At 62.7% G+C, this 19,555-nt stretch overlaps 3 protein-coding genes across 12 annotated transcripts in view; all 3 read left to right on the top strand.

Moving 5' to 3' along the window:
- Positions 1–1,335, top strand: part of WDR59 (WD repeat domain 59) — a 44,645-nt gene extending 43,310 nt beyond the window's left edge. For all 9 annotated transcript variants that reach the window (XM_068693048.1, XM_068693049.1, XM_068693051.1 and 6 more), the window contains one exon: positions 524–1,335. In XM_068693048.1, the coding sequence (XP_068549149.1) occupies positions 524–759 (236 nt within the window). In that variant the 3' untranslated portion in view covers positions 760–1,335. The remainder of the gene's footprint in view (positions 1–523) is intronic.
- A 3,615-nt stretch (positions 1,336–4,950) lies between these two features.
- FA2H (fatty acid 2-hydroxylase) lies at positions 4,951–13,508 on the top strand. The gene is made up of 7 exons (XM_068693068.1): positions 4,951–5,338; positions 9,438–9,527; positions 10,289–10,431; positions 10,513–10,619; positions 11,905–12,077; positions 12,435–12,687; positions 13,278–13,508. Exons 1-7 carry the CDS (start codon positions 5,042–5,044, stop codon positions 13,358–13,360), a joined length of 1,146 nt encoding a protein of 381 aa, XP_068549169.1. The 5' UTR covers positions 4,951–5,041; the 3' UTR covers positions 13,361–13,508.
- Positions 13,509–14,519: 1,011 nt separating this feature from the next.
- MLKL (mixed lineage kinase domain like pseudokinase) lies at positions 14,520–19,543 on the top strand. Of its 2 annotated transcripts, none has more exons than XM_068693066.1 (11): positions 14,520–15,029; positions 15,373–15,929; positions 16,095–16,208; positions 16,380–16,554; positions 16,642–16,739; positions 17,084–17,219; positions 17,638–17,722; positions 18,154–18,302; positions 18,423–18,472; positions 18,807–18,947; positions 19,407–19,543. In XM_068693066.1, the coding sequence occupies exons 2-11, from the start codon at positions 15,473–15,475 to the stop codon at positions 19,457–19,459; spliced, it is 1,458 nt and encodes a 485-aa protein (XP_068549167.1). In that variant the 5' UTR covers positions 14,520–15,029; positions 15,373–15,472; the 3' UTR covers positions 19,460–19,543. The 2 variants fall into 2 exon arrangements, with proteins under 2 accessions (XP_068549167.1, XP_068549166.1); XM_068693065.1 differs by having other exon boundaries at positions 15,358–15,929.
- Positions 19,544–19,555: the final 12 nt, after the last annotated feature.

The raw sequence follows: 19,555 nt of genomic DNA, 5'->3' as shown, positions 1-19,555 counted from the left end.
CAGCACACAGCGTTAGCTCGGGGTGGCAGGGAGGTTGGCAGGTGCTGGTGCAGTGACCGTAGGCTGTCACAGCTCCTGCAAGGCTGAAAATTCCTCCCAGGCCTCTGGGAGAAGAGGCACTGAGAGGAGAGAGGTGGTGAGAGGTGCCACAGGAGCAGTGGCTGCTTGCTTGGCTCTGGTTGCAGCCTCTCCTCGTTATGTGGGATGGGCAGAAACTGCAGTGAAAACAGGTGAGTTTGGGCACTGCCACTGCTCCTCCGTGGCTGGCAGTCAGGACATCAATACTGCTGACAGCGAGCGTGCCCTGTGCTCCCCATGATAAGAACCAAAGGCTGTTCCTGTTCTCGGTTACACTTCGGAGAGCTGTGAGGCGGATGAGAGCAGCGGGAAGCCTTCCTCTCCGCAGTGCATCCCAAGCAGCTCTCTTAGGTGGTGGGCTCAGGGCACTCCGTCTGGGCAGGGCTTCTTTGCCCCCGTTGCCACCAGCACTAACTCTTGCTCTCCATTTCCTTTCTCCCCCCAGAGTTCGGTGTGTACTGCAGCCACTGCCGCAGCGAGGTGCGGGGCACCCAGTGCGCCATCTGCAAGGGCTTCACCTTCCAGTGCGCCATCTGCCACGTGGCCGTGCGCGGCTCCTCCAACTTCTGCCTCACCTGCGGCCACGGCGGCCACACCAGCCACATGATGGAGTGGTTCCGCACGCAGGAGGTGTGCCCCACGGGCTGCGGCTGCCACTGCCTGCTCGAGAGCACCTTCTGAGCCAGGGGGGCAGAGCAGGGCACGCCACGAACTGGGTTTGATGCTGAATTCCCAAGCTCTGCCCCGCGGTGGCTGGGGATGCTGCAGGGACGGCGCAGGACCTCCCGGCCGTGCGCTGCGGGGACGTTTCCAAGTGCTTCCACTCTTCCTGCGCTTCCCGGGCTGCTTTCAGACCGCTGTGACCAAACTCCTGGCCTCCGTCGCTGGCGATGGATGCCAGGCCACAGAAACCAGCAGGAGGGCGCGTGGCAGGGGCGAGTCTGCTGGGCTGAGGAGGAATTAAAAGGTTCCTTTGGAAAGCACTCAACGGGCAGAGCTGAGTTCGCTCCAGCGAGGTGGTGCCTTTCCGGGGGTCCCAGAGTGATCAAAAGAGGCTTCTTCACACACTCCATACAGAATTAATTTGATTACAGAAATAATTTGCAGGCAGCAGTGAGCTCGACGGGCCAACTGCACGCCGTGCTCGGAGAGTGCCTGTGCCCAGAGCTCCCCAAGCGCCAGGGTCCTGATTCTGAATGTCTGTTTACATCATTTAGGTCACCCCATAAAGCAACAGCGTGACACTGGGCTTTTCAAGATGATTTCCTAAACGGCTTCCTCCTCGCTGGGCAGGAGCTGCAGCTGGTGTGAAAAGCCCAGCTCCGCGGCCAAAGTCCCCGGGGTTTAGCTGCTTTCCTCCGGCACTTTATTACCCCGCAGCGTCTCCGGGCTTGGCTCAGGCAGGGCGGTGCAGTGCACTTCAGCTCGCCCGTCCCTGCCTCATCCTCGTGGCTGGGAGAGGCAGCTGCCTCCCCGGGGATCTGCACCCCGTGTCCCAGCCCGGGTCTCCTCCCGTGCAGGGCAGCACCTGGGGGCATTTTGGAAAGCCTCGGCTTCCTTCTCGAGAAGACACAAGGAGGGCGCTTGCTCCTTGCGGCTTGTTTTAGCTGGGGGGGAAGTGATGAGTGATTTGGGATGAGCTGCTGCAGTGACGGGGTCAGGGAGGCAGCAATTTCCAGGGGAAAAGGGGTTTTAGAAGGGCATGGGAGGTAAAAGGTTTGTGATTTTCATCCCTGTGGAGCGTCAGTTTGCTAACATCCCGCTTTGATCCCTCTGTTTGGGGCTGCACCTGCACATTGCTGTGCACCTGCCTGAAGTTACACACAGAACATGCACAACCCCTGCCCCTCCTCAGCAGCCTGCACCCTCAGCTTTGATTTTGGGCAAATGTGGGGCCAGGACGAGCCCCACGCCAGCACCCACAGGGCTGAGCTCCTGCAGGGAGCAGGCGCTGTGTGAACCATTAAAGTTATTTTCCTCAGAGCTGTCCGCACCGAGCCGTGCTCGCTCTCCACAGGGAGCCCACATGGAGCAGCTCCTCCCCGCGCGGTGCCACCGCGCTGTCCCCATCCTTCTCCCCGTACCCACATCCCCTGGCTCCAGCAGCCTCCCCATTCCCCCGGGAGCGACGTGACCGCCCGTGGGGCTTGGCACAGCTCTTGCACAACACAGCACCGCGCTCCCGGAGCTGCCGGCACCCCAAACCCTCCATCCTGCACCTCGGCAGAGCCCCGGGCGGCGTCTGCGCCCCGCGGTCACCCCCGGGGTGCTCCCACCCCACTCCCTACGTGACAGCCGCCCGCCTCGGAAGCGTTTCCACGCTGGAAGGGGACGGAGAGGTGTTATTTGGAGGTGACGGGCTGCCGGGTGGCCCTATTGACGTGCCCTATTGCAGTTCATTACGGGCTATCTGCGCAGCATCTGGGCACCGCTCGGGCGGAGGGCGGCCGATGCTGCCCGGGAAGGTGGCGAGGCGCTGGTTGGGTTTGTGCAACCCCACACCGAGGGAGCTGGAATTTCTTCCCGGACGCTGCGGGCCGGGCGCTTGTCTCACACCCTGCAGCGTGTGCCGTGGTTGCCCTGGGAATGGCGTTGCTCAACGCGGCGGCGAGGAGGAGGCAGGGGCAGGGCTGCTCCTCACCCACCCGCAGCCTGGCGAGGGCAGGAATCGGGGGGGGAGCGCCTGGCAGCTCGGAATAACGCTGCCAAGAGCGAGGAGCTCCCCAAATCCTCCTCCGAAATTCACCCCCAGCTTGGCAGGAGGACGGGGACGGGGATGGGGATGGAGGAGGCGCCAAGGAAAAGCCCCCCCAGTATCGGCTCCTTGCTCTGCAGCCACGTTACCCCAGTGCCACCCGTGCCGTGCCGCGGGGCCTCGTCCTGCCCCAACCCCTTGGGCACGTTCCTGCTGTCCCCAGTGTCCGTCTGTCCGTCCGCCCGCCAGCTGAACCAGTCCAGGCACCGCCAGCGTCGGTCGGGGCCAAGGAAGTGCCCGTGGGGACGGTCACAGCCGGGGTCCCCGCGCACCCCGGGGTGCTGGGCACTTGGGGACACGGCGGGCCCTGCTGAGCCCCCCACCCCACGCCCCGTTTGGGTGCAGCGGCCCGGAGGTGCCCCAAGGCTCCAGCTGAGTGCCCTGGCCTGTCCGGATCCGCCTCCGCCCCCACACTCTCCCAAAAATCCTAAAACGGGAGCCGCCCTGCCTCGACAAAGCGCCGAGCTCAGCACCGGCAGCTGGGGACCCCGCGGCCACCCCATGGGAACCCCGGGTCCGGCCCCACAGCCACACCGGGGACCCCCGGCACCATTGTGGGTGCCGTGGGGCTGTCACCCCCCACCCTGGGTGTGCCCGGGGACCCCGGCCCTATCAGCACCCCTGCCCCGAGGACGCGCCACCCAGGGACCCCCCCATGCAAAATGACCCCAAAACGAAGACTTTTTGCCCCGAGCTGCTGCCCCAAAGGTCTTGGGGCTGGGAGGGAGGCGTCGCGCCGGAGCCGCAGCGAGTTTTGCATCCGCCTCGATTAAAGGCTTCGCTCAGCGCCCCGCGGGGCTGCTGCAGCACCCCAAAATCCATGGGGGAGGCCGGGGCAGGGCTGGGGGGGCCGCCCGGGTCGGCATTCCTGGGCAGGGTGCTCCCCGCATTAAGCTGGGGCTGGGGCCTGGTGGCGGCGACGCCGAAATTTGCCGGCGTGTGGCCGGCCCTTGGGGTGGGGACATCACCCCAAAGCGGCCCCCACAACCCCAAACCCACCGCGGCGGCTGGGGTGCCCCCGTAGTGCTGCCACCCCCCTTTGGGGTAATTGCAAAGGCAACTTTTATTAATTAATGAACTGAACCTGCTGCCGGCTCGCTGCGCGTGACACGGGGCCCTTTTTCCCCTGGGGTGCCCAAATTCCCCCATCACCCCATACCCCCATCACCCCATACCTCCATCACCCCATACCTCTGTCACCCCGTACCCCCACTCCCCAGGAATGCCCCCCTCCCCCCTCACCCCGTACCCCCTCACCTCATCCCCTCATTCCCCTGTCACCCCTTTCCCCCATCGCCCAGTACCCGCATACCCTCATCACCCCATATCCCCGTTCCTCCATCACCCCACATCCCTATACCCCCATCACTCCATTCCATCGCCCCATATACTCATCACCCCATACACCCCATGTACCCCATACACCCCATAACCTGTATACTCCATACTCCCCATACCCCAAATACCCCATACCCCATATGCCCCATACACCCCATATTCCCTGTATACCCTGTATACCCCATATACCTCATATCCCATATACACCCTATAGCACATATACCCCATATACTCCATACACCCCATATACCCCATACCCCATACACCCCCTACACCCCACATACCCCACATACCCCACATACCCCATACACCCCATATTCCCCATATATCCCGTATATCCTGTATACTCCATATACCCCATACCCCCCATATACCCCATACACCTCATGTACCCCACATACCCCATATACCCCATACGACACACACCCCATATATCCTGTATACCCTGCACACCCCACACACCCCATACACCCCATACCCCATATACCCCACATACACCCCCCATACCCCATACCCCATATACCCCTCCCCATGCACCCCCACCCCCACTCCCACCCCCCACCTGCTGGGGGGCGGAGCTTCCCCAAAGCCCCTCCCCCTCTCCCCAGACCCCGCCCCCTTTCCCCCAAACCCCGCCCCCTTTCCCCCAAACCCCGCCCCCTTTCCCCCAAACCCCTCCCCTTTTCCCCCAATCCCCTCCCCCTCTCCCTCCCCCCCCAATCAGCGCCCCGTGGGGCGGAGCCTCGGCGGCGCGGCCGGGTTAATGCAGGCGGCGGGGGCCGGCGGGCGGCACAGCGGGGCCGGGCCGGGGCCGGGCCGGGGCCGGGAGCGGGGTTTGGGGCCGAGCCGGGGCCGGGGCCGGTCGGGGCCATGGCGGCTCCGCCGCGCTCGTTCAGCGCCGCCGAGGTGCGGGCTCGCTGCGCGCAGGGCTCGTGCGTGGTGCGGTGCCACCGGCGCCTCTACGACCTCAGCGCCTTCGTGCGCCTCCACCCCGGCGGCGAGCAGCTGCTGCGGCGCAGAGCCGGCACCGACGTGAGCGCGGCGCTGGACGGGCCCCCGCACCGCCACTCCGCCAACGCCCGCCGCTGGCTCGAGCAGTACTACCTGGGAGAGCTGCGCGACGACGACGACGAGGAGGAGGAGGAGGAGGAGGAAGGCTCCCGGCAGGTAGCAGCAGCAGCGGGGGGTTGTTAGGCTCTGTGGCGCACGGGGGCGCACGGGGGCGCACGGGGGCGCACGGGGGCGCACGGGGGCGCACGGGGGCGCACGGGGGCGCACGGGGGCGCACGGGGGCGCGGGGAGCTGTGCGGGGTCTATGGGGTGTGTAGGGGTGGGGGGAGCTGTATGGGGTCTGTAGGGTGTCCTCCATCCAGGGAGCGTGGGGGTGGAGGTGTGTAGGGTCCATGGGGTGTCCTGTGTGCAGGGAGTGGGGGGATAGGGGTGTATGGGGTGCACAGGGGTGCGAGGGGCTGTGTGGGGTCTGTATGGTGCCCGTCATCCAGGGAGCTGTATGGGGTGTATGGGGTGCCCTTCATCCAAGGAGTGTGGGGGTGCAGCTGTATGGGGTCTATAGGGTGCCCTTCATTCAGGGAGTGTGGGACTGGAGCTGTATGGGGTCTATAGGGTGTCCCGTGTCAAGGGAGTATGGGGGTGGAGGTGTGTGGGGTTCTATATTGTGCCCAGGGGTGGAGGGAGCTGTATGGGGTCTATGGGGTGTCCTTTGTGCAGGAGGTGTGGGGACACAGCTGTATGGGGTCTACAGGGTGCCCAGAGGTGGGGGGAGCTGTGTGGGGTCTGCAGGGCACCCAGGTCCAGGGAGCATGGCAGTAGAGCTGGTTAGGGTCTGTAGGGTGCCCTGCATCTAAGGAGCATAGGGGCAGAGTTGTATGGGGTCTGTCAAGCACCCAGGTGCACAGAGCGTGACAGTACAGCTGTATGGGGTCTGTGCTGCACCCCACACCCGTGGCATATTGGGGCTGAGCTGTGTGGGATGCTCTGGGTCCCACCTCTCAGGGGTACGGGGTGCGGAGGGTTTGGGGTGTGTGCAGCATGTAGGGTCAGCAGGGTGCTCGGGTCCAGGCCGTGCAGGGCCTGGGGAGCTCGGGGCGTGCGAGGGGCAGGGTGCGCGCTGAGCACCCGGCACACACGGTGCCAGAGGCGGACGTAGTGCAAAGGTCTAGGGCGTACGGGGCACACCCAGGCACTGCGGTGCTCCTGACGCCAGCGGGACTGGGATCCGCGGGCACAGCGGTGCGGGGGATCCGGGACAGGCTGACGTGACACCACCGGCATCCCGGCTGCTCGGGACCCTCAGGCAGAGCAGGAAGCTCCCGGCGATGCTCGCAGGGGAGCTGTGCCCCCGGTGCCAGCGCAGCGGGGTCGGTGACCGAGGGCGCATCCCCGCGTGCTGTTTGCTCGGTCCCCTCCTCCCCGAGGGCGCAGAGCTCGGCCCCGCGCGGTGGCGGCCGCACAGACGGGGCTTTGTTCAGCACCCCGGTGCCGTGCTCGGCTCTTCCACCCTCGGATCCCGGCCGTGGCAACTCCTTTGTTGGGACACCGCCGCCTCCTCCCGCCCGCAACAAGCCCGACGGGTTGGGGTGCGCGCAGCTACCGGATGGACGAGTTCTGGCGCTGCCACCTGTGCCGTCGCCGCCTGAACCCAAGGGTTGGTTTTTCGGGCAGGTGTCTCCCTCCTAGGGTTTCGTGGGAGCCCACCAGTAGTGCCCCTCCAGTGGGACGTCCTGCAGGAGCCTGAGGTTATTAAATGAGAGCCCGGTGTGACCGCAGAGCGGGGTGACTGGGTCCCTGTGGACACTCCTGGCTCGCTCCGGACCAAATCACTGAGCCCCAGTTTGATTAAAAAAGAAAAAAAAAAAAAAAACAAAAACAAAAAACCAACCACGAAGCGCCACACTTTGTTTTATCTATGCAAACAGAATCGAGAGGAGATCAAAGCACGGAGCGATAATTAGCCAAACTAGCCAGTGGATTTTAACAGCCTTGCTAGAGGGAAACCGGCTCGTGTAATTACCCCTCCAATTTGAGCAACGAGAGGCTTTCATCACAGCCTCCTCGGGGCTGCGTGACGCGGCCGTGAATCACCGCAAATCCCCTGTCCCTCACCGTGGTGCCTGCACCGCTCCCACCGCGTGCGGGGCTGCGCTGCCCTCGCTCCCCTTCGCGGCGTGAGCTCACCCCTACGTAGGCGCTCAGCCGTTTGGAGGTGGTGTAATAAAATGTGGCGTGGTGGGACTTTTTTTTCTTTTTATTGGGACAGGTCACCTTCCGTCTCCTTTTCATGGTCCTGCCCTTCAGCTGAGGTGTTGGTGGCACCGCGGCTCTCCGTGTGCCGGTGGGGTTGCCGTGCACGAAGCCCATTTGGGGGCACGCTCACGGCCTCACACCTCGGCCTCTGGTCGTGCCGGTCTCCGTCCCGGGAGAGGCACAGGGAGGTGGCGGCGTTTCGTAGGCGTAACTTTCCCTTGGTTACATCAGGCCTCTCCTCTCGCAAGGCTTTCCTGGCAGGACCTGTTTTCCTGGAGACGAGGCAGAGGCGGCAGCATCACCCGCGGGCAGAGCGAGCCTCCTCCTCGTCCTCCTCCAGCTGCCATCGGGGCCGGCTTCCCCGGTGGCACCCACGCCACGGGGCTGTCCCCTGGTTTGGTGACACCAGGGGCTCTGAGCCACGGGGTGAAGAGCAGCGAGCCCTCCTCGGGGCAGCACCCATGGGTGCTGGCACCAGGCGAGGCGGTGGCCGTGCAGGATGAGGGGGTGGAGGCGACTCGGGCGAGGCCGGGCGCTGCGTCATGCAGGGCGATGGCGAGCACGTCGCCGGGGCTGTCACCCCGCCGGGGTGTCACTTGTGTCCTCCCCGTCTTTTTTTGGAGCATCCTTGGAAAGCGGAGCCGCCCGTGGCCAGCCGGGGAGCGATGCAGGGGTGGAGGAATTTGAGGCATGTGGACGTTTCGCAGCGGGGAGGCGCGGCGCTGGGACACCAGCACCCTCTCTGCCGGCATCGAGCTGATGATGCATGTGTCAAAACCGGGCTCCTTTATTGGAAGACGGATTTTCCACCAAACCACGTGCAAGGAGGAGCACCAGAGCACTCTGGAGAACCCATAACTCAGCCACCTCCACCTGGATTTTGCGATTTGAAGGAGCACACCGAGAGCGAAATGCCAGCGGAGACCTTTTGAGATGGACAGAGGGAGGTGCATCGGAGCTGAAATTGCTGCCTGCCGCGGTCCTGCCTGGCTGGAAATGTCAGCCCTGCTGCCCAGCACGAGTCACCCGCTGGTTCCTCGCCCTCTGGGACGAGGCTCGCCGGGAGGTGGGATGGGCGCCCGTCCCTCCAGGAGCGTCTGGTATCAGCAAACACTCCGGAGGCCCCGCGTCAGCGTCACGTGCGCCCGGCCGAGTAAAGTCCCGTCCGCCCCGCCGCGGTGACGCCGCTCCTGCAGGGTCCCCGCTGCCGGTGTCACCTTCACCACCTCCCCGCGGAGCTCGAGGGGACCGTCCCGTCCCTACGGGGAAAAATCCCGTTGCCGTTCGCACACGGAAAGCCCGGTGGGGCTGCCTGGACGTGCCGTGGCCTGCTGGCTGGTTAATGGGTCACCCAAGGTGATTGAGTGGGGAAAAGGCACGTTTGGCACGTCCTGCCTGGGGAGCCAGCCCTGTGGGGGCACCAGTGGCCATGGGCTCGTGTGGGGACACCACAAATTCCCCACTGGCGCAGGTGGAGCCGTGGTTGGTCTCAGCACTTTGCTCCCCAGGGAGCTTCCTCCGCTTTCTCCATCCTCGCACCCAGAGGTCCCTCTGTGCCCGAGCATCCTGCTCACCGCGGTGCCCTCTCCAGCCAAAGCAGCCCGGTGCAGCTCAGCCTCAGCCCCGTGGGCTTGGGGTTCCTCAGGGACCCCGACCAAAACTGGGCTTTCCCCAGGGAGTAGCGGGCTGTTGGCCCGGAGGAAGGGTGCTGCGTGCACCAACCCTGCGATGCCAGGCGCTGCTGCTCCTGCGGCGAGCCCAGCAGGCTCAGGACAGGGCTCACCAGGCTATGGGAAGGGGAAAAATTTTGGGGAAGAGCCCAGGAACCTCTGCTTTGCCACCACAGCAAGCTGGGAAGCTCCACTCGTTGTTTTCCTGGCTTGTTGTGCAGCCAAAACGCAGGCTGAGCGCCGGGACACGTTGCTCGCCCTCGTTCGCAGTCACCACCCCGAGCCCCGCTGGCTGCCACCTCTCACCCTGGGGTTTTTCCTTCTTTTTGCAGAGCTGCCCCAAAACAGAGAAGCCAACAGATGCAGCAGCCCCGCCAGCGCGCCGGCTGGACCCCCGCTGTAAAACCGTGGACGTGGACAAGGTGAGGGGCTGCGGGGCGGCTCCCCCGGGGAGGCGGTGCCTTCCTTTGACAGCAGCTTTGCCCTTTGGCACGGGGCGAGCTGCCAAGCCACGCCTTGTGCTGGTTATTTCTATTTTTATTATTATTGTTGTGTTTTTTTTGTCCTCCGGACTGAGCAATGAGGGGTGCAGCGGCCAGGCAGGGTGAGCTCTGCTGCCTGCCCCGGCCCCAAGGTGCCTTTGGGTGCCCCTGCAGCCCGTGGCCGCCGTACCAAGCACGGCCCCGGGGGAGCTCAGGGGACTGCTTTTATCTTGCAAAAGGATTTTTTGTTTTTCTTTGCGTGGCAAGGAGCCCTTCACCGACCCCTGTAAATATTTTGCCACTGATTGCCTTTTAAAGGGAATCTTCCCTTTGGCTGCATCCCAAACCGACCTTTTTGTCCTGAAACCTCCCTGGAGCGGGGTCTCTCTGTCTCCATCCCCATGCGGGCTGGGGTTGCCCCTCTGGGCAATCACATCCATCCCTTCCTAGACCAGGAGGAGACCCCAAAACCACCGCGTCCTCACTGCCAGGAGAAAACCCCTCTTGTTTGGCCAGCCCGCGGGGGGCGAGCCGCGGTTATCGGGGCCGAAGGCGGCACGGGGACAAAGTGCGCGGTGCCTGCGGGTGATAGCACCGGGGCCGCCTCGCCGTGCCAGCATGGGAATCCCCAAAAAAGGCCCGGGTTCCGTGGTTTTACCCAGCCGAGTGTTACCACACCGCTCCATTATTTCCCCCCGCAGGACCTGGTGGACTGGAGGAAGCCCCTGCTGTGGCAGGTGGGCTACCTGGGGGAGAAGTACGACGAGTGGGTGCACCAGCCCGTGGACAGGCCCATCCGCCTCTTCCACTCGGATTTCCTCGAGTCCCTCTCCAAGACGGCGTGGTGAGTGCCCCGGGATGGGATGGGATGGGATGGAGATCAATGGGATGGGATGGCACTCTGACGTCTCCCCTCGCCCCACAGGTACGTGGTGTTCCTGGTGTGGACCCCCGTGGTGCTCTATCTCAGCTGGGTCAGCTACACGGCCCTCGCGCAGGGCAACACCAGGCTCTTCTCCTCCTTCACCACAGGTACGAGACCCGCTGGGAGGACGGAGCCTCCGCTCATCCCTTTCCCATCCCCAGCTTCCAGCATGTGTCCGTGAGAGCAGCGCACGAGCCCCCAGCCCCGTTCCCACCAGCACGCCCCCGGCACGAAGCCACCTGCGCTGGTTCACCGCCCGAGCTCGCCTCCCCCCATCACCCCCCCTCCCCCTAAATACATTTTTTTCCCTCTCCTCCATCCCCAAAATAAAGCCCTGCAGCTCGCCGCTGGGGGTGCGTTCTCCCCCCCTCCTTTCCTGGGTGCTGACACCCACCGCAGCGCTGGCACCGGGGCCGTGCGGCTGCGGCGAACAAACCCGGCTCTCAGCGCCGCCGGCCGCGCACAGTGCGGGGCTTGTTCGCCCCGAGCGCCTGCCCTTCAATCTGCCACTGTCTGCGCCCCCGGGAAGCAGGGGCGGGGGGCCGGGGGGGGCCGGGTGCTTTGTTGTTTGCCCGGCTCCCTCGCCGCAAGGTGCCACCCGGTGCCAGCTGCGCCCGCGCCGGCCCCCTCTCGCCGACCTGCCCCGCTCAGCCCAGGTTTTGATAGCTTTTTGATACCTTTTTTTTTTTTTTCTGGTTTTGTTTTGTTTTCCCCTCCTGCAAATCTCTTTCACATTTGCCCGTGTGCTTTCAGGCTTTGCTGTGTTAGCCCAGGGCACAGCAAGCAGGAAATTTGGGCAGCCCGGAGCTGCACCGCCCGCATCCATGTGGCTGGGGCACGAGTGCTGCCAGCTGGTGGGCTTGAATTTTGGGATGCGCCCCTCCCCGATTCCTCCTGGAGGAATCTGCCCCCAGCACCTTGCTGCTGAGAGGGTGTTTTGTCCAGCTGCCAAAACGCTCAGCTTTGGGGGATCTCACCAGTGAGAATGAACAGGGTGAATTATTTTTTTTTTTTGCCAGCGGGGACGCAGGGCTTGAGGGCACCGGGAGGAGGAGGAGGTGGAAAAATGCTGTGTGGGGGGAAAGCACCCGACAGATCTGCTCCCTGCAGAACAAAACCGCAGCAGCAGCAGCGCTGTTTGGCCACCCCTGTGTCTGTCGGGTCCCTCCTGCTCGCTGGGGTGGGCGCAGCAGCTTTGTAAGGACCAGGGGGTGCCTCCAGCCCCGAGTGGCACCCGGCTGTTTCCCCAGAGAGTGGGAATTGGTAGGAGTCCAACAAACCCGTGGGCTGCGTGCCGGGGAGAGGCGAGCTTCCCCGGTGTGAGCATGGCGCTGGATAAAAGCACCCGAAGCCCCCCCTGCCTGGCTGACCGCCGCATGTCTCGTTGTGTAGAGTACTCCATCCCCGTGCACAAATACTACTTCCCCTTCATCTTCCTCCTGGGGATGTTCCTGTGGTCCCTGCTTGAGTACCTCATCCACCGCTTTGTCTTCCACATGAAGCCACCCGCTAGCAACTACTATCTCATCACCCTGCACTTCTTGCTGCACGGGCAGCACCACAAGGTGAGCCGCGGGGCCGGGGGCGCGGGGGCTGCCTGGCGCTGCGTGCTCCCCGCCACCCGCGGTGTCTTCACCCCGAGCAATCAGGGTGCCTAACGCTGGCGAGGGCGGTGAGAGCCTTGGAAGCAGTGGGCTCCCTCTAGCTTCGCTGGAGGAAACGTCCCCGTTGTGCCAAGGACCCGTGAGCCGAAGCCATGGGGCTGCTCCGGGTGTCTCTGTGCGCCTTTGGGGGTGCTGCACCAAAAATTGGTGTCTTGGATGCGTGGCTTGCATTCAGATGAGACAGCCCTGCGGGGTGGGTGCGCCTCGGTTTCGTTTGGGGTGCGAGGAGCTCACCGTCCTGCTCTGCTCCTCTCCCAGTCTCCCTTTGACAGCTCCCGCCTGGTCTTCCCCCCGGTGCCGGCGTCGCTGGTCATCGGCTTCTTCTACGGCGTGCTGCAGCTCCTGCTGCCCGAGGTGCTGGGGCTCTCCGTCTTCGTCGGGGGGCTCTGCGGCTACGTGGTGTACGACATGATGCACTACTACCTCCACTACGGCTCGCCGAAGAAAGGCACCTACCTGTACGGGCTGAAGGCGTACCACGTCAAGCACCACTTCGAACACCAAAAATCAGGTAGCGCCACGCGCGCTTCCCAGAATTTGGGGGGAAAAAACAGCCTCACGGCAGGGGCTGGGAGTTATCCGGGGGGTTGAGGGGAGCCCCCCGTGTGCCCACCTTGGTGCTGTGGGGCGCAGAGGTGCCGGGACGTGGCGCTCGTCTCCTCCTCGCGGGCGGCGTTGGCGGGTGCAGGGTGAGGCCGCGGGCTTCCCTCGCTGTGCCGCAGCCCGGCGCTTGCTCAACCTGCCCTTTGCCCGGTTTCCTAGGAGAAAGCGCCCCATCCCGATAAGTTATCGTCCCAGCCGCCTCCTTTTGTCCCTCTGCTCTTCCTCCTCGCCCTGGTTTGTCACCCCAGGGCTGGGTGGCGAGCCTCCCTCCCCAAAACGCCGGCGCTCCTCTCCGCGGGGACGCTGCTGGTGCCATCACCAGCCCAGCCCCGTGCTCCGCTGTGTCCCCGCTGCGTGGGGCAGGGTCCTGGAAATCTCGGGGTGTCACCAGCCCTGTCCTGGCTGCCCGTTTTGGTGACGGTGGCAGCGTTTTGGTTAACTCACCCCCAGCAGTGACAGCAGCACCGCGGGCTGAGTGCTTTTTCCCCTTCCCTTTAGGCTTCGGCATCAGCACCCGCTTCTGGGATCGCCCCTTCAGGACGCTCATCCCCGAGGAGGAGACCTTCGAGAAAGAGGACTGACGGCCCCAGCTCTGTCCCTCCTGGCTGGTGTCCCTCCCCGTCCCTCATTCCTGGGGGACGTGGCACTGACCCCTCTCTGGAGCATCCCCGTGGTGGCCCCAACCTTGTCCCCGTCCCTCCCGCGGTGCCGGGGGCAAGGCTGGAGCCCTGCCTGTCCCCTACCCAACACCTCCAGCACCACCGGGGCCGTTTGGGGACCTTATTGTGCTGCTGAGGGTCTGCACCGTCCCTCCTCTCCCTCCCTGTCCCCCCCCGGGGGGGCTGCACCATCCCCTCCGCGCTGCCCCCGGGGCTGGGGGGCAAGGATGCGGGGAAGGGGCAGGAGGAGGCTGCGGGCACTGATGTGGGGGCAGCTCTGCGCCCAAAGGATGAAGTGCCCGGCGCCTCGAGCCCCCCAGCCCTCCTCCCTCTGCCCTGCACCTCGCCGGAGCCCCCCCGACCCCCAGCCCTTATGGGGTGCCCCCCCCCCAGGTGCCTGACATGCTGCAGTTCTCCCAGCTCCTACGCGGGGGCTTCTGTGTCTTGGGGCACTTGGGGAGGGGTGGAAAAAAAAACAAAACAAACGCAAAAAAAAATTACCAACAAACTAGCACAGCCTGCTGGTTTTTGCCTTTTTCTAACCAGCGTGCCATATCTCTCTGCCAGATTTATCAAGTCCACGTTTTTTGTAGCTGTCAGCTATCTGAAACCTAAACTCCAATGAACGGAATCACTAAAAGATGCCTTTTTTTTTTTTTTTCCCTGATCCTGTGATTTATTTTTTTTTTCTAATGTTTACTGCGGATATTTAAAGGTCTGGAATAAAGTTATATGTAAAACTGTAGACACTACACCTGTAAATAAGCTGTATATTTTGAAAAATAAAACCCTTTAAAAAGGGCCTGGCTATTTGTGCTTCCCAAAACGTAACCCCAGGGGGCTGGGGTGGCCCCTGGGTACCCGTGGTTGTGCCACCGAGCAGGGCACGGGTTCGGGCTGCCCAGGGGGGGATGCTCCGTGCCCGGGGGGGGTGAGGACGGCGTGACAGCAGGCAGGGGCGAGGTGGAGAGGTGCCAGGCTGAAATCCCCGAGGTTGGGCAACGGGTGTCGTGCGTGGCCTCGCGCTTCCGAAAATCGGCCTGCGCCGCTTCCTGCCCTTCCCGCAGAGATCGAGCGTCGCTTCCCGTGCCCCCCGCTCGCTTCCTTTGATACCGGACAGGGCAGGGAGGGCTCGAGGCCGGGCTGGGAAAAGGGATGGGCACCGAGCCCTGCCTGGCATCCATCACATGAAGCTGGGATGCTCTGGAGGACCCCGTGCCCATCAGCGGGGTGCAGAGCTGAGGCTGAGCACTTTGCGGTGCCCTCTGCGTGGCAAAAAGAGCTGAGACAGTGGCCAGCATCGTAACGGGTCCCAGACACCTCCCTAGGGCACTTTCCATGGGCGACCCCATCCCCCAGCACCCCAAATCCAGCGCGGGGGGAGCTGGGGGACACCGTGCGCCTCGTGTCCCCCTCCTCCGTCAGCCGGAGCAGCTTTCCTGGAAGGGCGACGCTGCGCGGCGTTGCTCAACACCCCTTCCGCTGCCCGCAGCACCCAGGAGGGGGGAAGCACCCTATAAATGCTCCTGTCCCCCAGTTCCTCCCCAGTTTGCAGAAGAGGACGAGGAGGAAGCGAGCGGCGCGGAGCCAGGTAAGCACAGCTGCGCTTATTTTGCCAAGCGGGGGAGCCTCGTCCTTGGGGGAGAGGGGAAAATGCGAAGAGGATGGGACGGGGAGAGCGTGCGAAGGCTTTTATGGGGCGGGTGGGAATGCAGAGAAGCATTGGCTGGAAACAGGACAGGTCTTTATGGCCGAGGATGCACAGGGCAGGACTGGCGTGGCGTGGTAGCCAGGGATGCTCCTTGGATGACCGCTGACCCTGCTCAGCGTGCGAGCTGCCCGGGCACGGAGACTTCTGCTTTAATTTACAGAAAATGACGTGCTGTTCCCTCAGTTAAGGCTGTGCCCTCCTTAATCAGGCTGTTCCCTCACAGTTAAGAAGAAGAGCCGAATTAAACTGACCCACGAGCATTGCCAGGGGAGCACCTCCAGCAGACGCCGCTGTGCCACGTCCCCGAGCCCTCTGCTGCGAGCATGGACATCGTGGAGAGGGTCCTCTGCGTGGCCCAGGCCATCCACAGCCAGTTCGAGCACGTCAAGTGCTGCAAGCACCAGTGCCAGCGCCTGGTGGAGCGCATCCAGATCCTGCTGGAGCCCGTGCGGATCCTGCAGGCCCAGCCGTGGTGGCACATCTCCCACCACGAGGAGCAGATGCTGAAGAAGCTGCTGCAGGCGCTGGAGGAGGCGCAGAAGCTGGTGACCAAGTACAGCCAGGCCAGCTGGATCCAGAAGTTCCTGAGCGCCCGCAGCAGCGGCGAGGAGTTCGTCTGGGTGAACGAGAGCCTGGAGGACGTGGCCCAGGGGCTCTCGCTGCTGCTGCAGGCGGAGCAGAAGCAAGCTTTCCTGGCGGCCTTTCAGTCAAAAACCTGCCGCAGGCAGGATGCCGAGGATCTGAGGGATGACAGGGCTTTCCTGGACGAGGTGCTTGCGAGTAAGTGTGCGTTTGGCCTCATTTCCCTAAGGTCGGAGCTCGGCAGCCCTCCCCAGCCCAGCTGTGGCCCCGTGGTGTCAGCTGGGGAAAGCCCAAGGGCTCTTGAAAGCAGGAGAGAAACGAAGCGCGTTCCTCCCACCCATCTCCACGCCTGTCCTTTGCCAGGTACCGAAGAGCCCAGAGATGGGGCCAGGGAGATCTACATGGACAGGCAGTGCATGGAGGACAAGGTGGACTGGATGCAGAGCGAGCTGAGCAAAATCGTGCGCGTGATGGACAGTAAGTGGGTGTTGCAAACCCAAGCGCAGCTCAGGAGCTCTGCCCCTGCGCAACGCGTCCCTTCCCCTTTTAGCAAGACCAAAGGCTGGCGGAAAATGCTCTGCCAAAACAACCAGCGGCCCCCAGCCCTGCCTAACCTGCCCCTTGTTCCCTCCTGGTGCGCGGGAGCAGGTTTGAAAAAGGTCAACGTTGGTAAAAGAGAAGATATCACCGAGATCGAGAGGGACCAGCTCACCTTCTACAGGCACCTGCAGGACACCGAGCGCTACGACCTCTATGAGGGAGAATATCTCAAGTACCCCGTGGCCATCAAAACCTTCAAGAGGCCGCTGACCACCGACACGACGTGAGTGGTGCCGGGCTGGGGCGGCACGGGGCAGCAGGGAGGGTGGCACCGAGCCTGGGGACCTCACCCTGCTGCCCCTCTCTGCAGGAAGGTGAGAGACATCTTCGAGAAGGAGATTCAGACCCTGAAGAAGTTCGAGTCTCCGAACATCCTGCGCATGTACGGGATCTGCATTGAGGAGAAAGGTGAGGGGGAGGCGTTCGTGTCACCCTTTCGCTCCCTGGTGGGTTGAGGTGACACAAGGGGGGGATGCTCGAGGGGTTCGCAGACTCCAGACTCACAGAAAAGGGGCAGATCCCAGCTGTAAAGCACCAACACTTTACACCAGATCCCAAAAATTCAAAGACACCCAGCCAGTTCTGCCAAGCAGACCCAGCACCGGCTTCCCGTGGTCGATGCAGACCCCGGGACCCCCTTGGCACGGGCTGCCGAAGCCTGGGCCGTGGCTGTCCTCGCTGGTGGCTGTGCCACCGGCACCCTGGGCCAGCTGCTGCCCAACAGCACCCTCATCAGGCATCTTTTTGCTCAGACGGGAGCCCCTGCTTCTCCATCGTCATGGAGTACTGCAAGCACGGCACGCTGCGGGAGGTGCTGACCAAGCAGTGCCACCTCTCCTGGGAGATCCGCATTCGCATGGCCCTGGGAGCCGCCAGGGGTCTTTACAGGTGAGCTCCTGCCTCAGTCGGTGATTTAGTCCACTCGGGGACCCACAAATTGTGCTTGGTATCTCTTGGCATCCCGTGAGACCCCATTTCTGCCACCTGGGATGCCTGCGACACTGGGATGGGAGGCTGGAGAAGAGGTCGGACGTGGTTTGGATGCAGCAGTGCCCATCTCCCCAGGGTCACTGGCCCCTACATCTGCCTCAAAGCTTATAAAGCCTGAAAGGGAGAAACCCTGTTCCCTCTCCTCCCCAGCACCCATAGGGCAGCTTCAGGAGCACCCTACAGCATGGCCAGTTCTCCTTACGGGCCCTGCTCATCCCTGCTCATCCACAAGGCTCGTTATTTCATGGTGGGAGGGAGCCCAGAGGTGAGGATGGGTCCATGACCTTGTGTTGCCCTTGGTTCTGCCCGGCTGCAGGTTGCACCAGACGGAGGAGAAGTCCCGACTGCACGGCTGCATCTGCAGCAACAAGTTCCTGGTGGCTGGAGATTACTGCGTGAAGGTAAGGACCACGCCTGGAGAAGCTCTGTGGAGTTTGGGCTTTTTCTACGGACCTCTCCCCCCACCAACACAGAAGAGAGCCGTGATAGCCCAGAATAACAACTGGGGGAGTCATCTCCCCATCACCTCAGACACTTACACCTCAGCTCACCATTTAGCTCTGTTTTATCGGCAGCAACATTTAGCTTTTCTGAGACCTAGGACAAGATGAAGGTAGGGAGGTGAATCCCCCACCTCCGCCTATGGTTTCACTCACAGAAAGAGCATTGTGCCGGGCAGCACGTGTGGCTGCAGGCACCTCGCCCTGTTTTCTCCAGCTCAGGTCCGTCCCCAGCCATGCTATAGGTTTCTTTTGGCCTCAAAACTTGAGCTGAGAACCAGCAACCAGCCCTGCACTTCTAACACTTTTCCCTTTCTCATTCTCGCAATCAGCTGTCGGGATTTGAGCTGTGTGAAACAGAGTCCTCCATCAAGAGGAAAGCCAAAAAAAACTGGAACCAAGTGTCTATGTTGGCTTATGTCGCCCCCGAGAACCTGAAGGACATCTACTACCCCTACAAGAGGTCCTGTGAAATATACAGGTGTGTCTGCCCCACCAGTCCCCTCCTGAGGGAGCATAGCCCAGCAGCTCCCTCTGTTAGAAAGGAGGATGAGGTGGTGGTGGAATCAATGCTGAGAGACTCTTGCTTGTCTCATTCCAGCTTCGGGATCGTGCTGTGGGAGATTGCAACCTCCAAAATCCCATTTGAAGGTGAGGCAGAAGTGATCTGGTGCCCTGAGTAAAAGCTTGGCTGCTGGGGCCTGGGCTGTGTGGGTCTCAGTGCCTGGCTCTGCATGATGTCTCCACAGCTTCAGCACACGCTTAAACCACAAACATGCACGAAAGGTCGTCTCTATTTGCTGTTCGTGTGCACTGAAGCATTGAGATGTTTCCGTGCTTCAGAGAAGCCCAGTGGTGTTTTGGCAAAGACGGGAGGGGTTCATTACGGGTTCAATTTGGGTGGCTCCTCCATGGAGGAGGCTGCAGGATGGCTCAGGTGTGAAGACACCCTCCTGATGTCCCTGCTGGCACACGTGTCGCCTAGGCTGCTCCCTCCAGGAGATGAGAGACAAAATCTGCGACCACCAGTACCAGGACCCCGTTGGGGATGATTGTCCCGAAGAGCTGAGGAAAATCATCGATGAGTGCCGGGCCTTTGACCCATCCCTGCGCCCGTGTGCTGAGCGTGAGTGTCCTGGACATCTGCCCCACGGCCCCGTGCACCCCTCAGGCGACTGCTTCAGTGATTAATCTGCCCCTTGTTTTCCATTTGAAATGGAAAAAGGAGGATTTTGTCTTTGGGGATCACTCCTTGTCTCACTGACACCAAGCCCCCTAACACAAGAGTGTAGCTGGTGCGTTCAGTCTGTGCGCTCAGCCTTTACCCACGCCATGACCATAACCACCTGGCCGCCCAGCGGGCACGGTGTGGGAGCAATTAATTAATTTAACGATCTTGGGGGGCTTTTCTTAGTGATTCTGGGATGCCCCGAATCACTGAGCGGGGGCATTGCTGTGCTCGGGGGAAGGCTGTGCCACGTTTACTGTGCCAGCTGCTGGGGCCGGGACAAATGGTTGCTCGGAGGGTTGGGAAGTGCCATGGGTGCTGAGGGAGCTGTGTGCTGAGGGTGCTGTGTGTTGGCAGGGATCGTGGACTCGCTGGCGGCCCTGGAGAAGAGCAGGAGCCAGGGGAGATGACTGCGGGGGACCCACGGAGCCCAGCGCCCTGCCCCTTCCCCGTGTTTGCGAGTGTCCGTGGCTCAACACGCGTTTATTGGTGTATTTGTGTGGTGC

This window comes from Anas acuta, chromosome 10 (genome assembly GCF_963932015.1).
Source record: "Anas acuta chromosome 10, bAnaAcu1.1, whole genome shotgun sequence".
Taxonomy (NCBI): Eukaryota; Metazoa; Chordata; class Aves; order Anseriformes; family Anatidae; genus Anas; species Anas acuta.
This window is presented reverse-complemented; position numbering and strand designations above follow the sequence as displayed.